The sequence below is a fragment of the Canis lupus genome, chromosome 1 (assembly GCF_011100685.1).
Source record: "Canis lupus familiaris isolate Mischka breed German Shepherd chromosome 1, alternate assembly UU_Cfam_GSD_1.0, whole genome shotgun sequence".
In the NCBI taxonomy this organism is placed as follows: Eukaryota; Metazoa; Chordata; class Mammalia; order Carnivora; family Canidae; genus Canis; species Canis lupus.
The window spans coordinates 17,887,934-17,915,248 of record NC_049222.1 but is presented as its reverse complement, the minus strand read 5'-3'; the positions used below and the strand labels follow the sequence as shown (position 1 = coordinate 17,915,248).

At 46.1% G+C, this 27,315-nt stretch overlaps 1 protein-coding gene across 15 annotated transcripts in view; it reads left to right on the top strand.

Moving 5' to 3' along the window:
* NEDD4L (NEDD4 like E3 ubiquitin protein ligase) overlaps window positions 1–27,315 on the top strand; it is a 338,822-nt gene that overhangs the window by 157,533 nt on the left and 153,974 nt on the right. Inside the window, exon 1 of one of the 15 annotated variants that reach the window (XM_038525908.1) lies at window positions 5,065–5,325. The exons of the other annotated variants lie outside the window; for them this stretch is intronic. Within the exon in view, the coding sequence (XP_038381836.1) occupies window positions 5,303–5,325 (23 nt within the window). The 5' untranslated portion in view covers window positions 5,065–5,302. Of the gene's footprint in view, window positions 1–5,064; window positions 5,326–27,315 lie in introns of those variants that run through there. 15 annotated transcript variants of the gene reach the window in all.

Here is a 27,315-nt window from a genome sequence, read left to right as displayed (position 1 = left end):
TAGCAATCAAAAATTTTTTTCTGGTTGTAAAAGAATTAGACATTGGGGAAAATATTTATAAAACAGAGGTCTACCTGTAATTGAATAGCCAGAGAAAGATGAGTGGTTGCTGTTTTATTTTCTTTTTAGTTATATGTGTAAACTGGCTTACTTATATATGTAAATGGAAATAGTTTATTTAGAATAAGTCTATAATATTGCTTGGAATGATGAGCATTTTATGATAACTTGTAATATTATTAGAAAGATGATTTTTGAAGGCTGCAAAGCACATGGTAAATTTACAATGGCTTTTAAGGAAAAAAAAAGTTAAGATGATCTAAGTAATTGGCAAATTCTGCTAAGATTAAAACCAAAAACAAAATCTCTGAAAAGTCTTTGGAATCCTACTCTGAAGTTCAGATTTTGTGTTATTAATAAGATCTCGTTATGAATGAAATCAGCCTTTTTCCTTTTGGTTTATATTAACTTAAAATTTGCCTTTTCTATATTTCCTCTGCTTTCCATTGGCACATACTGATCCATTGTGACCCTTGGTGGTATTTCATAAGATCCCACCTCACATCCAATCCCAGTCTTCTAAGTGTAGTAAACAATATTGAGCAATTTTCTTGGTAATATGTCAGAATTGCTGGAAGCCATACAAATACACATTTAATTGTAGGCAATGCAGAATTAAAGGATTGCCATGAATTTTAAACATTATTTTGAAATTTTAATTTGGAGAAAAGGTCCCTAAGGGAGGTAAGTGAGAACAGAAGCAGTCTTGCCTATTGGCAAACTTCTGGGAGGATGCTCCCCCTCCTGCCCCAACCCAATTCACAGGCTTCAAGGCTTCCCTTCCATCGGGAATTCAGGAAAAGAATCCCTTCCTTTTGGGATAAGTGCATGTTGCCCACACTATGGAACTGAAGTCTCTGTCTTAAGACACCGACAGCTTCCTGTTCATCAGATCCAGAGACCTATACTTGCTCAGCACATTCCTCCTCATCCTTTTTGTAGTCCTTGACTGTCTTAGTTCCTGGCTCCTCTTCATTCCTCTCCGACCACTCCTTTTGTTAGGTCTTCTCCAGGAGTCTAAATTATTTAAGATTTTTTTACCTTGGAAATCTCATAGCGTCTGCTGTTGCCTTAGTGGAGATTAAAACTCACAAGCTATAAAAATGTATGCATGTAAATATGTAAAATTTAAAAACTAGACTAGGTTCTATATAGTTTTATAGCCTCTGTTCCTTAACATTCTGTTTTTCCCATGTTGTAAAATATTCTTTGAGGACATGAACGAACAGATAGCTGTAATTTAGTTTCTCTACTGTTGGTCATTTAAGGTTATGTCTAGTTTTTTAGTTATTGTAATGAATTTATGGGCCTATCACTTGACTATAGCTCTGATTATTTCCTTAGGAAAGATTCCTTGGATTGGAATTATTAAAGGGGAGAGTGTCTCTAGCCTCTTAGACTGTCTATAGGATCTCAGTTTTCCTTTTCAGCCATGCCCCTTTTCTTAGGCTTTCCTCATCTTTATTCTGCTGCGGCAGATTCCTTGTTGACAGGTTCCAGTAACCCTAGGTTGCTCTGCCCACTGCTGACCACAGCATATCTGTGGCACCCCGCGTCCACACCCCTTTAGGGACCCCAGTTGCATTCATCCAACCAGCTTCCTTACCTTCTTCCTGGATCCTCCACCATGCAGGTGGGAACCTATAGTTTCACACATGCTGGGACTGCTCTGAGTTTGTGGGGCAGTCTTCCATCAGACTTCGGAGCTGCCCTTCATCCCTTTTGCTCTCTAGCTGTTCCAGACTTCGGTTCTCTTGACGCTCTTGAATCTGTGATTCCCTCACTCCCAACCCATGATCGGGTCTTCTGCTTCTTTGGAAAAAATAAAGCAAGAAATCGCAAAAAAGCAACCGTCAGAGGGAGAAATACTGCCTGTATTTCCCTGTCTACAGGGAAACTCCTGTCCCTAATTCCTGCCCTGTCTACAACAGCATTTGTCATTTATTCTTCTATACCACCTCTATACGCTCTCAGAAGTGGCTCCCCCCACTCCCCATCCCTTCTCTAGGGCCACCAACGCCTCCTCTCTGCACAAAGTCCTCTTCTTTTAACCCAGTGCTTCTCAATTTTGCCTCCCAGGGGACACTCAGCAATGTCTGGAGACATGTTTTTAGTTGTCACCCCTGGGGGAGAACTCTGTCTAGTGGAGAGAGACCAGGAATGCTGCTGAATACTCTACAATGCACAGAGCAGCCCCCCATAATGAAGAATTACCTGACTCTGAATGTACCCAGGTTAAAAAACAAAATCCTGTTTTTTTGACTTCCTCTCCGACCTTGGCCACACTCCCTTAGTTCTCTAACATCTATATCCTTGTCTCTGCACTACAGCTGCTCTGTAGAGCAGTGGATTTCCTTTTTGGGGATATTGGAGAGATTTGATAATTTCAGGCTATCCTCAGTTAATAGTAGAGTGGGGCAGCGATGCTAACACTTCATTAGGACTGACTGACTGGGTTGACTCTCCATTAGCATTTATTCCTAGATGGTGGTGCTGCTCTCGTTGGGTTCCAGTTCCCTCTTTTAGACAGAGGGACTTGAACTAAGACTTCTAACATTTCCTCTGTTGTTAACAGTTCTTAATTCAGGGCTAAGACTGCCGATTCAGTTGCCGATGGTTTTAGTTGCATTTTAGTGGAGGTTGAGCAGAAGCTGATTTCTGTGGGTCGAGGAGAAAGATGTAGATGGAGATCACTTGGTCAATGAGTTTGACTGTTCATGTAAGCAGGAGAATTGGAATTGGAAAGGTCCTCTGTAGACCTTTTTTGGTCCTTCAGCCAGAATAAGGTTTTCTCTGCGTTATTCAAGGCAGAGCCTCAGTAAACAGGGAGTAGAAATGAAGCGCTTGGCTATGAGAGAATAGTTATTAATCAGAAATGTGAGATCTGTGGGGTTTTTTTTTGTATTCATAGTTAGATTTAAGATTGTTTACTTAATGTATTAGCTTGCTAAGGCTACCATAACAAAGTACCAGACCAGGCAGCTTAAACAACAAGTTGATCTTCTCACACTTCAGGGAGCTCAAATTCTGAGAGCAACGGGTCAGCAGGGTTGGTTGCTTCTGAGGCCCCTCTCCTTGGCTTGCAGATGTCCATCATCTCCCTGTCTCTTCACGTGGTCTTCCCTTCGCTCCTGTCTGTGTCCGTGTTTTCTCTTGCGAGGACACCAGTCATATTGGACTAGAGGCCCACTCTGAAGGTGCCATTGTGGCTCAGTTACTTCTTTGAAGACCCTGTCTCCAAACATGGTCACGTTCTCAGGACTAAGGGTTAGAACTTCAATGTAAGCAGTTAGGGGACACGATTTCAGCTCAGAACAGTTGAGTAGCATTTGATGGCAAGGGATAGGTACTTTTTATCTTTTTTTTTTTCTAAGTTTATTATTTTCAGTAATCTCTACACCTAACGTGGGGCTTGAACCTGCAACCCCGAGATCAAGAGTTGAGGGTTCCTCCTACTGAGCCAGCTTGCCACCCTGGTGCCTCTTATCTTTAATGGAACGGGCAAATTGCTAAATAACTTATTCAGCTTGTTTATGTGTATTATAGTATATTGTGGTTCTTATTTAACCTTCCAACCAGTGTGTAAATGTGAACCAGCTTAACTTTGTAATTTTAGATAGAGTCAAAGTTGGAGGCGTTGCTCTTACCACCTTGTGTGTCCTCACCTGCCAAATACTAGAAGCTTAGGGCATCTCCCTTGTTGTTTCAAGATTATTACTAAAAATGGTTGCAGTGTTCAGCCGGTCTGAAAGGGGGTATTCGGGGACAGGGTTTCTAGTGGTAACCCGGGGCCGATGTTCTCCAGCAAGCCCTCAGTGATCCCCCAGCCACGAGAGGTCGCTGACTCCCCTGGTCATCTGCCTCGCCCCAGGACTTCGGGGAATCCCAGCCTTTGAGCCCCTGTGGGAACTTGAAAGTCTAGTTTAGAGGTGCTCTGCTGACGTGCCAGGAGGACTTCATGAATGAGCGTGTCACCCAATTTGAGTTTAATGTAGAAAGTTTGCTTTTCCTACAAGGGGGGCACTTCCTATCTCAGCCACACCTGCTGGGCCTGTAGACCTGGGTTTCCATGTGGCTTTGGACGAGAGTAGAGAAGTGGAGCTTAGTGCCCGTCACAAGCCAAAGAAAGAGCACATGTTTTACTTGGTCCCTGGGTGTCCAGTAAATAAAGGGTGGTCAGGGCTGTAAACTGTACCCCTCCAGTGGGACACAGTGCTAACATAGTACCAAGGTGAGCTCTGCTGGCCCTCACTTAATGCTCTGGGTCTATACCAGAGGACACCCAGCTGGTTGATCTGAAAATCAGTTTGCACACCAGGGATGGTGGATTGGTGTATAGGGTGGTGCTATCTCTCCGGTGACACCCGACACCCCCCTGGCGTGTCAATTCTGCATGGTGTTGTAGTTTGCATCATAGTTACCTCTGCTTCGGCCTCTTGCCCCCTGCAAGACTTGCAGCTTTTGGGCTGCCTGGCCTGGCTCAGTTGGTGGAGCATACGACTCTCGACCCCCAGGGATGTGAGTTTGAGCCCCACGTTTGGCATAGAGATTAATTAAAAATTAAAAATAAATAAATATTTAAAAAATAACTCTTTTCAGCTTTTGAGGTCCAGCAGGTGTTCTCTAGCTTGCCTGGTGTGTGCGGTCCCACCGGCGGAAACTGGAAGGAGGCCGAGTTCGTTGTGAGGGAGGAGGACAGACCTCTCCTGTCCTCCCACCCCCGTCTTCCCAGGAAACTCAGTTGCAGTTTTAAATACACAAAACAGCGCAGCCCCAGTTACGGTTCTTAACAGCACCAGATGCTCCCAGGTTAGGGTATCGCCCGTGCGCTCCTCTACCTCCCCGGGTGAGAAGCCACTTGCAGAGGCCCTGCTGCAGGTAACCTAACGTTAGGGCACCGGGTGGCTGAGGGAGCTAATTGCTGCGCCCGGGTGGAGTTACCTAATCCTTACGGTAGGGGTGGAGCTCGACTCCACTCCTTTTCCACCAACAAGCACTTCTTTCTAGCTGTCATTGAAGTGAGTCATCCGTATAAGTAGCGAGCTCCCTGCGTTCCTCCTCAGTGCTGTTGGGACTTCCTGGTGGTCCCCGCGTGCCGGCACAGGTGTGTGCGGGGACAGCTTTCCTGCCCGGGGAAGGAGGGGCCAGGAGCCCCCGGGGTCGTCCAGGTAGAGTCCCAGCCCTGTGACCGCACGGCCGGCCCAACCAGACGCTTCCCGGCGGGACAGATGGCTTGTTTTTCATGAGCCTTGAGGACAATTACAGGTAAGAACAAAGACGCCACTGTATGTTTGCTATAGGAACGTGTAACCTCTGTTGGCACGGAGTTTGATTTTGGTGTAGGGCTGGTTGTGTGTGTGTGTGTGTGTGTGTGTTTAATATCTGTGGCATTTTTCTAGCAAGATTTCCCGTGATAAATGACTTTTCAGTGTTCAGAGTTGGCTGGAGCTGATCACTCACACCCTTGCTTCGTGTAGACGGGATGGTCGGCGAAGAATGAAACTTGGAAAGAGTTGTGATCTGAATTCTCCCTATTTCTTTTTTTTTTTTAATTTATTTATGATAGTCACAGAGAGAGAGGGAGAGAGAGAGAGAGAGAGAGAGGCAGAGACACAGGCAGAGGGAGAAGCAGGCTCCATGCAGGGAGCCCGATGTGGGATCCGATCCCGGGTCTCCAGGATCGGGCCCTGGGCCAAAGGCAGGCGCCAAACCGCTGCGCCACCCAGGGATCCCCCGATTTCTTCCCTTTTGCTTTCTTATCTCTGTCTTGACCAGGAAAACGTACGCTTTTTTTTTTTTTCTCAAAATGAAAGCACGATGGATACCTTTGTTTTCTTTTTGAAAATAATGGAAAATGTAGACCACGTCGGTTCTGTGGATGTTCTCTCGCTTAGAAGTCCGTGGTGTAGGAAGAAACAGTTGTCTTTCCTCCAGTTCTCTTGTGGGTCTCTCCTTGAGTATTTCTGACTTAGAAATCTCCCTAGCGGAGAGGAGGACTCCAGCTCTACTTGGCTTCAAATGAAAATAACATCTTAGGTTGGAAATGGTTGGCTTGGAGAATGATTTATGGTTTCTATCTGAATTGTGAGTTGGCAGTGAGAGAAATCTTTCTCCCCTTAGTATTTGGCTCTCCTAACTTATCCTGAATACATTTATTATCGCCATTGTGGTTATGATTGGTTTGAGAGCCTGTATTCAACTGAGTTTTTCCTTGAGGTTTTGCTCTCATTTTCCCACCCTTACTACTCATATGTCGGAATACACTTTATGATTAACACGTGATTTTTGTTTCTTTACTGTCTCATTTGATGGTGATTCATAAACTGTTAACTAGTTAGCGTGTTGGTGAGTGTTGTCAAGGCCTGAAATAAATTGGAGTGCAGGCCACACCTTTATATTAATGAGCCAGGTTGCTTTCAGACAGGTATTCCTAATGTTAAATGTTAAGATGGATGGAATTTTAAGACAATAAATAAAAGTGTATCAACGATGTAAGATGGCAAAGCTTATAGTCAAATCTTAGTCATTCTTTAATAAATTATTTCACATTGAGAAGTATGTTGTTCACAGGTGTTAAATTGTGCCAGACAAGTGAAAACAAGCAGCCAATCTATAAGAGAAAAGGGGATTTAAAGAACCTATGTTTTATTGACCCCCCCCTCCTTTAAATATTCATGGAGAGGACAAGGTGAACTTTAATTCCCGTAGGAATTTGAGTAAGCTGGTGAAATGAGGTGAGGGGGGAAAAAAAGCTTTCTATTAGGGGAAAAGAAAGCGGAATGATTCTTGCAGATGTTACAGATTTTTTTTTTTTTTTGAGTTCTGTATTGCAACTGAATGTTGATGTAAAACAGCATGTTTAGGACATTCTCTTGCCAGTGTGGAATATAATATATAAAATGAAGGCAGGGGTGGAATGATAGGAATTTGCTATCGGAGGAACATAAACATTTTATCTTAAAGTGGTTTGGGTGGGTGGGTGCGGTGATAGTGGGGAGCCCTGTATACTTATTGACAACATCTTGGAGGTAGTTGATGATAACACGGGGGCTTTTATGATCACGACAGTTGTGTTGGGATAGCAGGGTGGTTTTGATTTCTTTTGAATTTCATTCCAGGCAGTATTTGCCCTACCATCTATACTGTATAGTGTTTTTCCAAGTCAATTTTCAAGTGAAGGCATTTCTTTTCATTTCTTTTACTTTGGCAGAAATCTGTCCTCCTGGTGATTTCCCTCCTTGCTCATTTTGGGTTAGCTAGCAATGATTTAATGTGCTAGCAATGTAGAGGATGTCCCATTCTATAGGTCAGCCCAGAGCCAGCCAGCTAATCTCTCACCTTGGATCTCAGAGGCTTCTGAGGTCATTCACCTTCAGGGTGATGGCAACAGCACGTGTTCTCAAGTGTTTTCAGAATCTCCCTCAACTATGTTCTCGGTGGCTCAGAATTCCAAAGAGAGTCACGTGGCACACCTTCACCTACTGTAAATATTTGTGCTCCTTGTGTGTTTGGCCTGCTTTTCTTGGAAGCACAGGAGCACAGGTTAAGTAGGAGCACAGGTAAACAGGAGCACAGGTAGGCAGCTCCCCGTGTGATCCTGCCCACTGGCCAGGACTTGTGGTTCAGGCTTGAGGCGCGACTGCCCTCTTGAAATCAAAGAGGACTTTGTTTCTGACTCCTTGAAAGGCCCAAGGTTCCAGATCTTTTAGAATGTTCCTCCTGCCCTGCTGTTGTTGTCAAAACTGGATTAGCCCAAATAATCCTGAGATCTTTTCAGGTAACCATGAGCTGTAGTCTCTCAGCTGAGACCAGTGTTTGTTCATCTTATAGGTGATTACAGGAAGAAAAGTCAAAATTCCATCTCCTAAGAGGATACTTGTTGTGATGAGCACTGAGTCATGTATAGAATTGTCGAATCATTATAGCATATACCTGAAACTAAAATATAACATTAATTATACTTGAATTTAAAAAGTTTAAAAAGAATTCCAGCGCCTGATTGACATCATTCCGGAAAACAAAGGATTGATTTTCTTCTAGATCATAGAAGACTCAATGGAAATTTTTGGAATGGCACATGAGACATGTGACATATCTTCACACCTTAGAGGCAGTTAACAGTGTCACTTCACACTAAGTGGAAACAGAGATGACAGATCCAAGTTGAGTAGATAGAGCTTCATAGACATACATAAAAAAGCACCACTTGCAGTGATTTGGGTTGTCCTGCTCATCTGTTACTCATTGAGCCTGCTGCAGGCAAGGGATCACATGAAATTCTAAACCACCTGTGACTCAGGTCAGTACCTGGAAACCCCGTCACATTATGAGGGCGTTTGGTCATGGATTCTGGAGCAGAGGCTGTGCAGAGTCCTGGGGCTGTGATCTTCAGGAGCATGTGCCAATTGAAGGGATTTGAACCTTCAGCTCAGTTAACAAGGTTGAGTTTATTGTGGCCAAGATCAGCTGTGCTAAGCAGACAAGCTTGAGACTCTGTGAGGTCTCTGGCTTCATTAAAGAGAATGGTGTGGAGGCTTTAATGTATTTTAATATATTCCTACTCCTCCCTCGTTGCCCTTTTGGGTTGAGGTTTGAACCAGTGTTCCTCACTGAGCCGCGTATCTGAAAGAGGTGTGCTCTCTTTGGACAGTGTCCTATCTGGTGTTCTATTTGTATGACTGTTTTAACTCCTTGACCAGGCTATTTAAGACAGGTGTAACATCTTGTTCATTCCTTTAAATGATTCCTCTTATTTTTCAGCCTGTCAGTTACCAAATATTTATTAAGTGTCTTTCTGCTAGACATTGAGGGCTTCTTTTTTCCTACAGTTGGCATTTCTTGCTGAGCTAAAATTCTTTCAAGGTTGATTTCCACCACCACCCCCTTTGTTTTCACCTCATGTTTAAAAAAAAAAAAAAAAACTTTCACAGCCGTTAAGAACTGGGCTGAGTGAAGATGACAATCAAAGTCAATTAAGACTTAATTGATTTGTAAGATTCATGAGCCCAGGAAAACAGGTTCCCCTAATTATGTGAGCTGGTTGAAAACATTTTTTCAAGTCTTTGTTCATGGATGAGAAGCCGCACACCAAAGGCAGAGTAGTTTTCTTTCCGTGTGTGCTGATGGAACTCGCTTTGCTGGGGGGGACAAATGAACCTGATGGCTAGAGAGGTTATGTAAAGCAGGGAGGTGTGCGAGTCAGAGAGGGGGACCCGGAAGAGGACTGGAGGCACTGTCACCTGTGCGGAGCTGCAACTCCCAGGAGATGATACATCACCCCTGAAATGATCTCGTTGTTTAAATTCGGTTTTTAGCATGACACAGCATGGGGAGCTTTGATGAGAAGGCCAGCGTCTTGGCTTAGCAAGAACCCGTCTAGGTTTAAGACCCACAGACTCAGCAGTGGGGTCCCTCTCTGGGCAGGAGCCTCTGGCCTCTTCATCTGCCTGGAGCAGCAGGTCCTGGCCTAATCCTAGGTGTTACCTGCGTCATAATTAACTCACCCTTTTGTTGTGCTTGGGCACATCTATATTTGGCCCTGCTGTTTTGTTATTTTAAGGGAGGGGAGATGTGTGGGCAGAGAACAAAATGAAAAGCAATCTGGGAGCTCCCCAACTGAGCATGCACCAGTTAGAGCCTGAATGGCCTCCCGGTGTTGAGGTGAAACTTATTTTCTCAAGTATGCCTTGGGCACCTCAGGGGCCACTCAGATTCCACGTGCTGGGCAGGCTGCACAGCCTTGTGTGGCCACCTGCCCCCCCGCCCCCCGCAGTCCCCCTCCAGGAGCTGTAGCCTGGTGGGAAGAGACCAATAACCAAGTGGACAGTTTCTGTCATTGGAGGCATGTGAGAGTCTTTAAAGTAGTGAAATCAGAGGACACCTTGGTGGCTTAGTCGGTGAAGCATCTGCCTTGGGCTCTGATTGTGATCCCAGGGTCCTGGGGTTGAGCCTCAAGTTAGACTCCTACTCAGGGGGTAGCCTGCTTCTCGCTCTCCCTCTTCCTCCTGCTTGCTCTCTGTCTCTCTCTCTCTCTGTCTCTCTCTCTCACACACACACACACACATTCTACCTCAAATAAATGAATACAATCTTTTTTTTAAAAAAATCAGGAGGGGAGGGTATAACAATTGTGCAGTTATGTGAGCTTTTTTCCTTCTGCATGGGAATTCCAGATACTTCCCAGTATGATTGATTTGGGTTAGTATGGAAATTGTGGCCAATGTGAGGGTAGTGGTGGCTTTGAAAATCCTGTAAAACATCCTTTGCCTAGAAAACTATACCTTGTTGTGCCTAGAAGGGTAAGTGGTCAATGATCTTAGAGCAAAATGAAAAGATACTTCTTGGGGGGAAAATGTCCATCCATCATTTTTTAAAAAAGATTTTATTTATTCATGAGATACACACTCAGGCAGAGGGAGAGGCAGGCTCCTTGTGGGGATCCTGATGCAGGACTTGATCCCAGAGCCAAAGGCAGGTGCTCAACTACTGAGCCACTCAGACAGACGCCCCTCAAACATTTTCAAGTATCATTTAGTCTGATTGGAAACAAGAGGCATCCACGTCCATGAAGTGGCTTAAAAGTGAATTATTCCTATAACAGGTGTGGTGGCCTAAATACACAGGCAGAGGGTTGAACTGGTGGCCACACCACTGACAAGATACAAGTTTTGTCATTTGCCGAACAGAATCGTTAGGTAATGTGACCTCCGGGAGTTTTCTTCTTTTCTCACGTCAAGATTTGTTCTAGCAACCCATGGAAGCAGACCTCGTAAACTGGCAGTGTGTTAGAACCTGACGCTAACAGTGGAGAGGGAAGGGGAAGGTGAAAACCTGCGGAGCAGCCCCCTTCTGAGCTAGGGATCCCCTAACCCGGCATCGCTGGGGATGGGGCTCCCGAGGTTTCCTGGCTCCCAGGCTGTGAGTTTCGGGGCCCTGCTTGCGAGCAGGGGAAGCCCTTGGGACCCGCTGGGGTCTCCTCGCTGCGCAGGATGACAGCAGCTCACCAAGTGCAGAGGGAATGTGGGAGCCTGGTGGTCGCAGGTGCCTAGAGGTGCCCAGTGAGGTTTCCGGGAGCGGGGGCAGCCTGTGGACCGAGCCTCCCCAGGGCCTTCCTGGTCCTCACTTGGCTCTCCTGGAGGCTGTGGCTTCCGAGTTGTCAGTGCTTGAGGTGAGTGGTCCAGAGGTCCCCTCGCTGCATCCTGGGCGGCAGCCTGATGGGGTGATGGGGTTGGCTGGGTGGATCTTGTCACTTTGGGATCAGATCTGACCGGAGACTCTGGGCCATGCTTTTCCTAAAGGTCCGGGCTGAGCCTCCCGGCGTCTGGTTCAGGGCGAGGTCTGGCCCCGGGGAGCAGCTCGGGGGGCTCCTTGCAGCTCCTGGCCCACGTAGCAGGTGCTTTCCCGCGGTGGCTCTGTCCTGTGTCGTTGCCGCTGTGGGGTTCAGCGTTCAGCCGGCTGCAGCCACGTGTTCCACTGTGCTTTTACTTCGCCTTAATCCTTTATTAATTGCCTCTCGTTCCAACTCCCTGAGAGCAGATTATCCTGCACTTTCGGCTCCTACTCCATGACTATAGGATTTCTTTGTTTTCAGCCAGGACTTGAGAAAAAAAAAAAAAAGAAATTGCAAATGAGGCTGTTTCCATCCAGTGTACTCCTTTGTTAGCAGCATTTTACCTGGAAGTACTAGGGATGGCCATCGTTCAGCCTGTGAACCTCTCGTGTCCCACGATCCGGTCCGTGATGTGCCAGGATCTGCCCACCAGAGCTATCCCGCCCCTCTGGTGCCCAGGGCCCCGCAGGCCCAGCCTGCTCTTGGGCCATCACGATACCCTGAAAGCAGTTACTTACTGCAGTCCTACCTTGTGACTGGAGTGTCATACAAGTGACTGAGACATGGATGGCTTGTTAGGATCTTCCGGACCAGTAGCCAAAATGGACACATCAGTAAAGGGTGACTATACTGATTGGCCTCTACCAGCAGGAGAGGGGTTTGGGGTTAGGTGGCGTTCTCAGAGACTGTTGAGCTGGGCTTTAAGGATGAGTGAGAAAAAAAAAAAAAAGGATGAGTGAGGACCACATGGAAGCAGGGTGGGCTCAGGGTGTTTCCAGCAGAGGGAAACACGTGGGTATGCTTGGAGAACTAAAAATCATCCCCCCTCCTCGGCTCAACGTGGGTGATGGTGTTGTAGAGGCAGATGGGGGCCAGGGCCAGGCAGGTGGTGTATTCTGCAGACTTCGTCTCCGGGGTTACAAAGAACCAGCTCCCGGTGGGTGATTCCTACGTGTTGGGCTTGGGCAATTGCCTTAATATTTGGCTGCATTAGCAAGATGGGGCGTAGAGGAAGTTGGGGCTTGCAGTGAATTTCATCTTCAGGTGTTTAATCACGGAGATTGGATGGCCAGAAGATTCCTTCATTTGTTTGCCTAGTGCTCAAGCCTTAGGTCTTCAAAATTATAGACTACAGAATATAGAGTATAAATCTAATTAGCAGGTAATAATTGGTATTTGGCTAGACTACATAGTTATCCCCACGCATAGCATTTCTCAAATTTAGATTGCATGTGTCTGGGTAGGGTTTTGTGTTCACTCATAAGGAGTCCTGCTGCTACCTGAACATTAATTGCCAAGGTCTCAAACTGCTTGCCCAGGATGGTTACTGAATAATATTTCTGCAGAATGGGAAGTGCATATGCATGTTCACCTTGCTGGGGGTAAAGTATCGTACCTTATCCCCTAGTGACCCAGCGAGGGGAGAGGTTATGTCTTGCTTTGTGGTGATACCTGCTGCATCCGGAAGTGGCAGATAATGGATTTTACTTGCGATCACCGTTGAATGGCATTTCAATCCATACCAGCTGCATAAAGATTTGAGGTTAAGAAACTTGAGAAATCCATGTTTTGGCAGCTCAGGCAAGACACGTTTCCAAACATGTGACCCTGGGAAGAAGTTACCCTGTCATAGTGGTGGGTAGGAAGTCCAGCAACCAGGAAGCATTTATTGAGGGTTTGTTCTGTGGGTGAAAAATGCAGACCACCCAAGAAGGTAGATAGTGCCCTTAAGTGACTTGCACTTAAGAATGAAGTTTACACACTTGAGGAAGGACAAATGATACAGAAAGGCCACGTGATTTGGTGCCAAAGGAGTGGTCTAAACAGTCACAACTGTACGAATGTAGAGCGTGGGGAGGCCGGTTAGTATATGGTGGTTGGTTCTGTGAAGGAGAGAGAGAGGTGGTGCTGGCTCCCTGGATTTCCCCTGAAGTGAGGGGAGAAAACCTAGGCACCTGTAGCGAGCGTGCAACCAGGGTAAGAGGGCTGAAAACTTTGAAGGCAGTAGATTGGCGTATTTGAGGAATCACACAGGTGTGGATGTTGGTGACAAGTGGCTAAGATTCTGTACTTACTGCCTGGTAGAAATCCTTAAGCATAGGGTAAAAGGAAAGCAAGGATCCCATGTCCTGATTCAGTATAATAGACGTCTGACCACTACAGTTATTATGGGAAAGGTGCATTTTATTGTGAAAATTCTCTTAATCTGTTCTGTGTGCCCTCACCCCCTGATTATTTTAACACTTCTCCAGGGTCCCAGGGACCAGGAGAGACACATAGAGCTCTACAACAAAGTCATCTAGCGGCATAAAACCTCAATGCTCCAACACCTTCTGTGATGTGGGATGGTGTGAGTAGGACCAATACTTACCAACAATTCTAGAACCTGCCCTAGGCTCTCTTTAGAAATCCTTCAATAGCCAGTCTCATCTAACATGGTTACCTAAGGGAGGATTTTAAAATACTTGAGCACAAGGGGAAATCTCCCTATGTAGCTAAGCTTTGGAGATGTGGTCGGGGGTCTGGTGGTATTCACCCCAGTGAGGAGCAAGCAGGTCAACTTGAGAGGTTTCATACTGATGAAGGCTTTATTTCTTCTATAAACTCCCTTTCTTCTTGACAACATGCAGGCCGGGAAGTCCAAACATGGGTACCTGCAATACATTCACTGCATCACTGCAGGGGAAGAAAAAAAAAGTGTCCCCCCTGTAAGTTCTCTCTCGGGAGCATGAAGGTGGGGGCATTTTCATCACCTGGCCCACTTCCTATTGACTATACTTGTTTTTCTTCCTGTGGTGATAACTGTGAAGCATAATTGTTTTGCCTCTCTTTTAAAATTTTTAAAAAGCCTTGTGGTGACACCGTATAAAACTCAGCATCATGGAAAGGTCAAGGGTCTAGTGGTTTGTGTGCATGTGTCATGTAGCCTTGGAGATAAAACTTCATAAAAATTATTTTGCAAATTTTTTTTTAAAGAGTTGAGGGTGTATTCTGTTTCTGTGAGGAATTGCAGATTCACAGGCAGCTGTGTTTCTGTGAGCAGCAGTCTGGACAGGATTGGCGGGGGGGGGGGGGAGCTTTAGGAGGACATGTATCTTACCTGGTGGTCTACGACTTGGAACAGGTACATAATCCCTAATCTGTTCAGAATCCTTCCTTAAGCAGTTTCAAAATCCAAAAAGCCCTGGCAACTGGGACTTTTTTTGTAGTCTTGTGGGAAGCTCCTTTGATGGCAAAACCTGACCTGAACAGATTTGAGAGTGTTTCTGGGTTTTGTGTAGAACACTTACTATAACTATTCATACATAGAGCATGGATCTAAGATTTGATTATGGATCTTGCTCCAAGCCTCTCCTGGGAATGTTATGTAGGAATTCAGACAGGGTCATCTCTCTAAAACAAGAGGAAAGTGAGAGTTCTAGGATACATTTGGGTCTCAGGGTTTCTGAGAAAGACTGGCTTTAATGGGTTCTCGCTTCCCCACGGTTACTGTAATGACGTCCCGCCAACTTGGTGGCTTAAAACCTAGAAATGTATTATCTCTGTTCTGGGGGCTGCAAGTCTGAAATCCAGGTGTCAGCAGGAACTTGCTCCCTCCACGATCTCTGGGAAGGGAAACTCCTTCCTTGCCTCTTCTCCCTTCTGGTGTTTGCTGGTTATCCTTAGTGTCCCTCGGCCTTCTAGATGCATCCTTTCTGCCACCTGGCCATCTTGTCCCCATGTGTCTTCCCATCATCTCCCTGTGCGCATGTCTGTCTCTGTGCAGATTTCCTCTCTCATAAGGACACCATCATGTTGAATGAGCGCCCACCCTAAGGACTTCATATTACCTCAGTTAGTATGGCCTAAAGGCCCTATTTCTTTTTTTTTAAGATTTTATTTACTTATTCATGAGAGACACAGAGAGAGAGGCAGAGACACAAGCAGAGGGAGAAGCAGGTTCCCCCCGCGAGCCTCATGCATGACTCGATATCAGGACTCTGGGATCATGACCTGAGCCAAAGGCAGATGCTGAACCACGGAACCATCCAGGTACCCCAAAAGGCTCTATCTATCTATCTATCTATCTATCTATCTATCTATCTATCTATAAAAATTTCTTTATTCATAAGAGGCACAGAGAGAGAGAGAGAGAGAGAGAGACACAGGCAGAGGGAGAAGCAGGATCCCTGCAGGGAGCCCGATGCGGGACTCAATCCTAGGACTCCAGTATCACACCCTGGGCTGAAGGCAGGCGTTCAACTGCTGAGCCACGCAGGCTTCCCTAAAGGCCCTATTTCTTAATAGGGTCACATTCTGAGGCCCTGGGATTAGGACTTCGACTTTTCTGTCTTTTGTTGGGAGGGGAGCACAATTTAGCCCTAAACACAGGGAATGGTTCAAGATGAGGAGCTGCTTTCTTTATTCATCCAGGTACAAGTAGTCGTCCTTTTTTTTTTTTTTTTTTTTTAAGATTATTTATTTATTTATTCATGAGAGACACAGAGGGAGAAGCAAGTTTCCTGCAGGAGCCTGACGCGGGACTGGATCTCGGGACTCCAGGATCATGACCTGGGCTGAAGGCAGGTGCTAAACCGCTGAGCCACCCGGGCTGCCCGAAAGGAGGTTCTTGTAGTGACAGCTGCACAGTCTTGGGGTTGGCTCCCACGTGCCACTGTCACTCCCACCCCTGAGAAGTGCAGACTCTTACTAAGTAGGTCTAAGGAAAGAGTCTACAGAAAGTGTTTGGGGCAGTGCTTGGCGCAAGCCAACGTGGGGAGGGGTAGAGAGGGTGATGTCTGTGTGCCTAGGACATGGGGGGCGTACAGCTGCCTTGGGGTCCCCTCACACACTTCCCTGTCTGTCCCAGGCTCACTCGGGGTGGCATCCCCTCTGCTCCACCTTCGTTCCCGGGCATGGGGGGTGGGGGTCTCATCTCTGTGCCCATCTCGTGATGGCCAAGGGGTGCTGAATACCTCCCTTCCTGTGCTGCCATCAGTCCCAGTGGCCCCGGAGGGTGTGGTGACAGCAGACGGGCGGCCCAGCCATGGGAACCAGCACTCTTCAGGGTTCATTACAACTACTTTTTGTCTGTTTAATCAATTGGGGCCGAGCTCCCTGACTCGTTCTCTACTCGAGAATTGGCCGTCTTTTCCAGGGCTGCACAGCTCCAGGTTGATTGCCCCTGTGGCAGCAAGTTCAGGGTCCCTCCCTTTGATCAGCAGGGCTCATTTTTCATCACAAAGACCCAGGTGGGATTAGCCAAGGGGTGGTGTCACCCATGGGTGACGACCCTGGAAGTCTGGTCGCATCCTGGCTGATGGCATTGCCGTTCTGTTACTATGCACCTGTGTGTGTGTGTGTGTGTGTGTGTGTGTGTGTGTGTGTGTGTGTGTTGGCTACTGACTTGATAAATTGGGGGTAAAGGGATCTAATTGATTAAAAAAAAATATTTGAATTTTTGTCTGAAGTTCAAATTGAATTGACCTTTCTCTTGAGCCACGAGAGAAGTCCATGAGCCGGTGCCACTGTCCTGTCCGACTCCCCTAAGAACAGAGAGGCTGACCAAGTGCCTCGTTTCAGATTTTTCCCTTGTTTCTTTTAGAGCTGAACTTGCCCTAGAACTGAATTCCTGACAGGCTCATGTTTTTACAGGGTACCTGTAACCATTCTCTCCTTAGACAGTGGTGTGTGTTCAAATGGGCGAGAAGGGACTTGCCCTGCTACCCCCGCCCCCCGTTCCCCTTGAAATAAACAAAAAGCGGTACCGACTGGTTGGTTGAAATCACAGGTAGGCCCGTGGGCTGCCCTTCCTGCAACCCAGCAACCAGGGCAGGGTCAGCGACAGAGACCTTGGCAGCCAGTAGAGGTGAGGCAGCCCCTCTGCCCACCCTCCCTCCTGCAGGGGTGATTGAGGGGGGTGGAAACACGGAGTTGAATGAACACCCTTGTCCGGGATCCTCGAGAAACAGAGAGAAGTGGAATCTCCTTGCTTCCCAGGCTGGGGCTGGGGGACCCAGAGGAGCACATGGTGAGAAATGCAGACTGCCCTGTCCTGCCTCAGATCAGAATTGGAAACTCAAGGATGGGAGCCCAGTGACCCGGGTGTTTACTTGGTCAGCCTTCCAGGTGATTCAGATGCCCACCGCAGCTCGAGAACCTCTGGAACCCCTAATCCCCAGGTCCCAGCCAAGGTGGTGGTGCCCGCGCTAGGGCATGGGCCTGTCTGCCTGTGAGCCCTCTTAGGGCTCAGGTGGTTATTCTCGTTGGCCGTGAGCATGGGCCAGCACCACCAGAGCGTGGGCACCAAGTGAGAGCAGAGCAAAGCCTTCAGTAGGTAACCTGGAGCAAGGGGAGGAGCAGGCTCTTGGGGTGGGGGAGCTGTCTTGTGACAGGATGTGGGGCTCGGATGGGGACTATTCGAAGATTTCCCTGATGAATCTCACTGACTTCTGCAGTATCCTCTGTGACACAAGACTTCTTACATGGAGCCTTTGCCTGGGTCCCCCGTAGATCGCCTTCTCTGGCCTGGATGGTTACGTAGATTGAGCAAATTTGTATTTCTGCTAGAGTGTAAACTAGTGCTTAAATAATAGAGTTGGACTGTATGGTTTTCAAAGAACTTCTTTGGGGATGATTGAGCACTTAGGTCCCAGAATCATTTAGGATCCGTAGGACTTGTAAGACTCAAACATGTGTTCTTCCCGCTCCGGATCCCGGGTGTGAAGGAAAGTTCTGGAAGGAGGGCGTGATTCTCCTCTGGGATGTTAAGGGCGAGAGCCATTCGTATTTGCAGACTTCATTGATAGCCGTGTACGCATCCGTTATGAACTTGTTTCCCCCTCCCAGAGAGTTTCCGCGTGAACTACTTCTTGGAATTCCTGTCTGGTTTACTTCTTTGGAGTTCTAGAAGCTTTATAACTCTTGGTGCAAACCAATTTACATAAACATTTAGAGGGCATAATACTTTCGCAGGCAGGAATGAATTCTGTGGAGAATTCTACGGTAAGTGAATGTACAGGTGTGTTAGAGATAAATTGGTCTTTGAAAACATATGGCTTTGGGGTTATGCTAATTATTCAGTTAAATAAGCAGAATAGCTACTTAAGTGTTTCAGATCAGTGAAGACTAAGGACGTAGAATTTAATTGTGTGATAAATTTGAAAGTATGCATTTTTATACGGAGGCTAAATTGTAGTATGGGTTTATTACCCCCCGGACGTTCCTCTGGGATCTTTTTTTTTTTTTTTTTTTTTTTTATTTATTTATGATAGTCACAGAGAGAGAGAGAGAGAGAGAGAGAGGCAGAGACACAGGCAGAGGGAGAAGCAGGCTCCATGCACCGGGAGCCCGACGTGGGATTCGATCCCAGGTCTCCAGGATCCCGCCCTGGGCCAAAGGCAGGCGCCAAAGCGCTGCGCCACCCAGGGATCCCTGGGATCTTTTTTAAAATGAATTAAATGTGCACATTTATCGACAAAGACCAAATGCTCTCTTAACAGTAATAGGGCTTGTGTGCGTGCATTTTTAGAAATGTGTGCACATTACAAAATTTGTTTTCCAGACAGAATTTTCGTTCATGGAACCATGTCTGGGACTGTGGTGGGAGGTAATGGGAAGATGATTCATTTCATATATTTGTGTTCAGAGCATCCAAGGAGTATTTAAAGTTACGTAAAGTGAACCTGAGTTACATATTTTTGCTGTACGTGCCAGACTCCTATGCTTATGGTTATCTAGGACCCTTAAAATTAGGGCCCTTGTGGATTTGGGATATTGTCCACTGCTTTACTTGGGGCTGGTCCTGGGGAGGTAACAAATGTGACTAGGCACTAAAAGTTGAAGAAAATGATTAAAAAGTACCTCTGAACTAATCATGACCATTTGAAATTAGTGGATGCAGTTATGTTTGATATAATGGTCGTTCGGCTGAAGATTTCCATGTTGAGAGACAAATAAGCACCATATCACTTGAGGACGATCAAAGTTGTTTTACTTGGTGGTTTCATTCCTAGTCTGAGAAGTGCACATCCTCACATCCTTTGATCTCTAGATGGATTATTTCAAGGTTTTCACTTAAAATGGGCAGCAAACCCCCCTAAGCTTTCTAGACACTCTGGGGCTGTGGCATCCTGCCCCATGTGGGTATGTGGTTTGTATGTGCACGTGCCCCCCCGCACTCCTGAATGACCTTCTCAGAAGAGAGACTCTTGTGCGAAGTCTCCCCTCATCAGTTCGGAAAATGAGTTCTTTCCCTCCTGAGCACGTGGGTTTGATTTGCTCCCTCCCTCAAATGTGCGTGGGAAGACAACCCTTGAGGCGTTTGGCAGAATGTTTCTTAGAACCTCCTAAAGAGGTAAGAAAGGAGATGCCCTGGCCTGGCAATTAAACATTACCTCATTGGCACAGGCCCCACAGGGAGATGCGTGCTGGTGCAAGGGTGATGGAGCATAGTCCACCAACAGGATGTTGAACGTAGATGCCATGGAACTTGAGATACTCCCTGTCCCTCCACTTCCTGGGTTGTATGCCTTTCTTTCAAGGCCCTCGGGGACCTCTTTACCCTCTAACTTACCTAACTCTGGCTGTTAAATCAGAGATTCATGTTGAAGTTATAAATGACCCTCCCCCCACACACACACACCTTCTTACTAGGTACGCATACAATACTTTTAACTTGAATTTTCTAGTTGCTGCCATTTGGAACCATTTCCGAAGTGGGGGGTGGAGCCCACCGTGGGGCTGGCAGGACTAGCTGGGTCGCCCTCCCGTCTCAGCGTCCCAGCTAAACAGTGACACATCTCTATTATTTGGAATATATGGAGCAAGGAGAGGAGACGCTCACGGTCTCCTTAATGTGGTAACACTAGTTTATAGTTTGGTATATTTATAATGCAGTAGTTTTATTTGCTTTTATAGTTGTGGCAATATACAATTTTTTTAGACTTTCTCTTTAAAGGCACCTGAATCAAGTTCATTAATACCATTTCAGTGGCTGCATAGCATTTCATGTGTATACATATATATGAGGACAGCTTTTCCTTATTCATGAAATGAGGATACCAACCTCCTCCTTGCCAGGACTGTTTTTAGGGATTAGAGATGGTATATGCATAAGGCATCAAGTACAATGCTTTTTTTTTTTTTTTTTTTTTTTTTTATTTATTTATTTATGATGGTCACAGAGAGAGAGAGAGAGAGGCAGAGACACAGGCAGAGGGAGAAGCAGGCTCCATGCACCGGGAGCCCGACGTGGGATTCGATCCCAGGTCTCCAGGATCGGGCCCTGGGCCAAAGGCAGGCGCCAAACCGCTGCGCCACCCAGGGATCCCCTCAAGTACAATGCTGTTCACCCAGGCAGTGCTTGATAAATGTTACTGGAAGTTACTGCTTCCAGTTCATAAGCTGTTCCCTGCATTTCAGATGGTCTTAGAATGACCATAAAAATTGATGAGTGCTTTGAGTTCCTAAGATACACAACCAACTCATAAAGGCAACACCTACGCTTCATACATTCATCTGACTCTGGTTTCTCCAGAGGGGAGGAGTAGACAGCCTCTTTGAGGGCCCCTTCTCATCTGTTGTCTATTTGTCTGTATTCCCCTGTCACCCACTTCTTTGACCTCCCCCATGGGTGCCCCACAGTTCTTTGCATGTGATGGACACTTGGTGACTATTTGAGGAATTAAAGCAATTATTAGTTTCTGAAAAGGGAGGTGTCTTTGTTTTCCCCTTCTGCTGTGGCTTTGTGAGCTGCTCTCCGCTCTGCTAAAGCATCACTAGAAAGAAGTGTTTTCTTAACCTGTGGTAGTTGCATGTATATGGGGGGGAAAGACCTAATAGAATATGCTGGAGATAAAAGCAAGTTGTAACTATTCACTTCCTTTGGCAGCTATATGAACTTTTCAGTATTTTGTAGGTGAAATGGTTTTTAGGGACAATAGGAAATGAACGATAACAACAACAACAACAAAAAAGAAATGAACGATAGTTCTACTATTAGAACATAAGGAAACATTGGTTTTACACAAAGTTGTGGTTTTTTAAAAAAATTCCTTTAAAAAAATTCCTTTAAAAAAATTCCTTTAGCTTGAATATTTTCAGGGGCTGTTGCATGTCTACCTAGATAAAAACGAAACTGTGTGTTAGAGACAGACATATGGGCATACATCCCCCCTGACAGGCTCTCTGGGGTTCTCACATGACCCAAGTTTGGGACCTCCCCTGGGGACGGCTGTAGATGGCAGGGGACCAGGAGAGAGTCCATCCTGACCAGCATTTTCAAGGCTTAGGTGATGGGGAAGGTTTTAGGATAGAGGTAAGCCACTAGTTGCTCCCAACAATAAAATCATAACTGAAGCATCAAAAATTATATTCTTTAGCAGTTTCACAGAATACGCTAAGCTGTAAAATTTTAATGCCTCTCTTAACCTGCCTTCAACCAACATAAGAATTCATTTGTCTGTAAATGGATCCATTGCTGTCTTATATTTGTTGAAAGATTGTATAGAGTGACTCATTGCCACTCTTGGTGATGAGTGATGTATTTCGTTCATGCCTTTCATTAAGTCTCATGGGCTGGAATCTATATGCATAGTCTTTCAAAAATCTTCAGTACTCATCCGTTTAAGGCAATTTTCTGAGCAGAAAAAAATTTTGAAGCCCTTTTGGGTTTGTTACTGTAATGTAGATTAGCCATGAAATTACAGGTTTCAGTGTCTCGTTGAAGAGTTTATTATGGTAGAAACATGTGTGTAACTGTTATTGGTATTTTCGTGACTCTTTTTTGTATATAAAAATAGTACTTGCTGGGGCGCTCAGTCAGTTAAGCGTCTGCCTTCGGCTCAGGTTCATCATCCCAGGGTTCTGGAATCAAGCCCTGCATCTGGCTCCCCAGCTCAGCGGGGAATCTGCTTCTCTGTCTCACTCTACCTCTCCTCCTGCTCAGTTCTCTCTCAGATAAAATCTGTAAGAAAAGTACTTGCTCACAGTAGAAAATCTAGGAAAAAAAAAAACATAACTCATAAACATACCTAGAGAGGAGAACTATTAACTTTAGCTGTATTTTTCTCAATTTTTCTCATATATATGAAGAATTTTTAGATCCTGCTTATTCCTTAATGTTACACCATAATTATTTTCTCACATTTATAAATACTATTTGAAAACATTTTCATGGTTTTAATATTCTAGCCCATGATTGTACCATAATTTATTCAATCATTTCTCCATTGGACTGAAAGGTTGCTACTAATTTCTTTTTATATGTGATGCTGTGATGAGCATCTTTTGTAGGTAAATATCTGTTTGCACATCTGATTATTTCTTTATGATTAATCCTTAGAAATGGGCTTGTTGAGTTAAAGGCATCAGCTCTTTATACTGGATACCTGCTACCATGTTCTTTTCCAGAAAACTTGGAGTAATTTCTTTCCAGTAGAGAGTATTCAGATGTCTGCCTCTTCAGAAAGTGTTACACCTTTTTTCCATCTTTGACAATTTGTTAGACTAGAAACTTCAGGTTCAATAATATTGCTAAACTCATGTGTTTTATTCTCTCACAGTTTCTAGGTAATATTTTGCCTTATTTTGTGCTATTTATTACAGATGTCAGTAATTTATGCAGCACTGGCTATAATAGCAGAGAAAATAATGAGGAAAACCTCCAACATGTAGATTTTCCAATGAGACTTTCTCTGGGTCAGCTAAGTCTTTGTGTGTCAGATCCATCAGGCAGTCAAAACAAATTTGATCTACAGCACGATGTAATATGCTACACTATCCCTCTGTTCTTGGCTAATAGGGAAGCTGTCCCAGTGGCATATTGGGCAATCTCATGTTACAGGAAAGAATTATTGCTTCCTTCAGGCTACAGTTGTGTGTTCCCTTAGGAGGGAGAAACGGTCGAAAAATAAAGACCTTTCTCATTCTTCCTCTGATATCCAAATATCTAGGAAGGACACTTTTATAGCTGGGGGACAAGGCCTTGTCATTCCAACGACAGCCTGATCGTAAGCCATCTTGACTACTCTGCCCAGTGGAGGCAATTCCGCCCTCTTGCCACCTGTTGTCCTCACTGCCCTGCCTCCTGTAAAATTCATGGATCTCAGCAAAGACCGTTGAGTCTGACAAAGCTAAGTAAATAATCTGTTGCAAGAGGATTTGCCTCTACACAGTCTTGTTTGTCCTAGAACACTTCAGCCAGTCAGATGGAGAGGGTCAAGCATCACTCCATTACTGTGGCCTCAGACTAAGTGTCCTCCTCCGCCGTGGCCCTGGAGGCCGAGCATTGGGCAAGCCCAGAAGATCTTATTTTCATCTCTCTCTGGGAAACAGCGAGTCTGCACTGTTTCCGCTTAATGGTGACAAGGTGGAATGAGGCCCATCTCTGAATTCTCTGAGAACAGACCATAGCCCTTGTGATGCCCTTGAGGACTTAGATACAAATGCAACATCGTGGGCAGGAAGCAAAACATTGCCGAGCCTCTTGTGTGACGGCCCAAAACTTCCAAGAGCTGTGTTAAAGGACTTTGGTTATAAAGGCAAGGCCATTGGTGATGCCTTGGAATTCATGGGCTTCTCCCCAAATGGTAGAGCTGCCTTGTCAGTGGGTGCATCCCACTTGTCCGTGGATGATGTTTCTGGCCCAATAAGGGATTAGAGCCCCAGTCCCATTTTGTAGTGGGAGACTGCACATGGTCATCCAGGCCCGAAAGTTGGCAGTTGGCCTGCACTCCTCCCCTGACCTCCTCACCACCTTCAGTTAGCCACCTCCCAGGTGTTTGCAGTACGCCTTCGGGCTGCTCCCTGTCCTTTGTTTTTGATCCTCACTGCTTCTGTGTTCAGCCTTTTTTCGGTCCTTGGTGCAGGAGCCTGCTATTGGGGCCTTCCACCTACTGTTTCATCTTCTTGTAATGAGTCTGAACAAAGAATCACCCCTTCAACAGCCCCATGATGACAGCGCTGTCATCAGAGGTAGCTGACACGTATTGGGAGCTTACTGTTTACCAGATACTATTGTTACTTCAAGCCTCCTTACAAAAGGAAGTACTGCTAGTGTCCCCATTACATAAATGGTAAAACTGAGGCACAGAGAGGCTACAGGGGTTTTCTACAGTCATACAGCTACAAATAAGGGGAGCCAGGATTGACACGCGTCCTCACCCACCCAGTGGCCAGCTCTTCAGCTGCATACAAGGCTCCCTGTGGTTTGAGCTGGGAGTCCCTCTTCTCCCCAAGCCCTCCAGACTACAGCTGTGCCAAACACCCTGGCTCTAGCCTGCCACTGGACCTTTGCTTAGGCTCTCCCCTTTGGAGAAACGTCACCTAGCTCTTGGTGCTCCCTTCTTGGCCTCACAGATCCCTCTCTGGGAGAGGGGCCGAGATTGACCAATGCACGGAAATCATTCCATGCTTGACAAATGCAGAATCCCAGGTCCCACCCCTGGAGATTCTGATCTGGTGGTCCTGGGGTGGGGACAGGCACCCGATGACAGGTAACCTTGGTGAGCACGAGGCCAGGAAGCATCGCCGTGGAGTGCTATATTCCTGGGGACTTGGCACACCCTGTCTGAATCATTCTTTGCTCCTCTGTGCCCCATTCACCTGGGAGTAGGGACAGCATCTTACTTGCATCGCTTGTCTCCTTGCCTGGAGGACAGTGGGCGGTCAGGAAATAGGATGCATAAGTCCTACAATGAATTTGTCGTCTCCTTTTAAGGCTGAAAAGGAAATAAGGTGGTGCCTACACCATTTTACTGTGCAGGGGAGGCAAAGGTCTGTGAAATAGAATTTCTCTTCTAATCCACAAAGAATGGAGCTGCTTAGAGAGTAATGCTCACGCTTGGCCCTGAGTTGTCCTACACACCAGCCGTTGGGACCGAACTAGGTGGCAGGAGTGAATTCTGAGCTCCCACTGTAAATACCATGAGCAGTTTAATGGTCTCCACCGGGGTCCCCATGGAGCTGCCTTGCGGTGCGTGTGATGAGGAAGTGCGGAGCTCAGTGTGCTGTGGTCATTGGACCCCAGTTTGCACGAGGAGGTAATCAGTGGCCAATCAAATCAATCACAGCAGAAGTGGGGGCCAGAAGGAGCCACAGAGAACCTCAGAAGTCTCACAAGAGGAAAGAATAGGATCACTATCACAGTGGCTGTCACTTGTAGGGCACTTGTACTGTGTGGCTGGTGCTCAGTGGGTACTGATAGTAACACACAATTGTGTCTGATCCTCGTGGTAACTCTCTGAGTTAAAAATGGTTCCCATTTCATTGGTGAACAGTCTGAAGTTAAGAGTGGTTGAGTGACTGTTGGAAGGTCACTCAAAGAGTTGGTGAAACAGATTTGGGACCAGCGGAGATGGTTAAGGGCATCAAATGGAGAAAGTACCATGGGAGGAGGGAGGGATGGTTGTCTTGCCTCTTTCCCTCCATGCCCCTCCTATTCTGTTGTGTTTTCTTCTAAGTATTAGTGTTAATGGTTACCACCACCAACAAAATCTTCCAGCCGTGTATAAGGGGTAACATGAAAACCAGAACTGTCTACATCAATCCCTGCACCCTGTATCTACTCCCCAGATTGGAAGCTTCTGATGAGCTCCTAGTGGCCTAGGAGTGGGGGGTTAAGTCTTAACATTAACCTCAGGACTGAGTTGGTCTTTTGTAGCAAAGGTATAGGGGGGCGTTTTGAGGATCTGAGAGGTAGAACTTCAGAGGGCAGAAGGTTCCTCTGCGACTGCTGTCTTTATTGGAAGGCAAATCCGGAGTCAGGTGTGAAAAAGACTCTGGACACAGAATTCTCGCTGCCTTTCACCACTTCTGCAGAACATCGTGTTCAGAAGTGAAGGCCATCTGGGGACAGCAGACCTGACCAGCAGCATGTCCTCAAATGCTTGGATGTTGCTTTAAGCCCAGAGAGCCTTCAGTTCCTTGCCCGGGACTCACATGCACAAGCATACACACGCCCCTTTTGTTGTGCTTGTTGTGTAGTTAGTATGTTTTTCCTAGCAGGTAGGTTGATGAGAAGCTGGGAACACGTGCAGGGAAATTTTTAGCACAGTGGTGATCGAGAGTGATTTCGCATACTCAAAACTGTGGCCTTTGCCCTTCATGCTCTGATAGAGAAAACCTCTCAGTAGAGATTAGGGCTTTATTCCCTCTTCCTCCTCTATCTTTAGGTAGTCGAGCTGCATTTACTTAGGGTGGACTCACCTGTAGCTCTAACGAGTGATGAGAAGTAAGCTTGAATTGTTCTGAGATTCAGAATATCCTAAAAGGGATCATGCCGTCCGAGAGCTTTAAAAGTTCTTAAAAATGTATTTTTAAAGATTGATTTCTTTTAGAGCATGTGTGCGTGAGTCAGGGGAGAGCCAGAGGCAGAGGGGAAGAGAGAATCGCAAGCCGACCCGGCCCGCAGCCAAGAGGCAGGGCTCCATCGTACAACCATGACATCAGTGACCTGAGCCAAAATCAAGTCAGACGCTTAACCGATGGAGCTACCCAGGCACCCCTAAAACTTCTTTTTAATTCCAGAACCCTGTCCAAAAAAAATTTCTAACATGGAAGCCCAATATAGAAGATGGTAGTCTGGCGTTTCCCTGAGATGGTTAAGCAGAAGTAAGGCTCTGTAGAATCTGCAATTTGAAAACCACCGATTCAGTTGAACCCCTTTATTTTGGAGATAACAAAAATGGAGGTTCAGTGTGTTACAGGGACTTGTCCGAGGTATACAGCTAGTTATTCGGGGGTGTTGTGAGAAGATCAGATCTCAAGGTGTGGCCTTCCCCAAAGGGTAGACACTCAGCCCAGGCGTCTTGCTCTTCCTCCAGACACTAGAGCAACAAAGATAAAAAGTAGGTCATGATAGCAGCCCCAGTACAAAATGTTTTCCAACTTGGCAGAATTTTAGGGACTCTTGGCCCCCAGACGTTCCTTCCAGCCAGCTCTGTTGG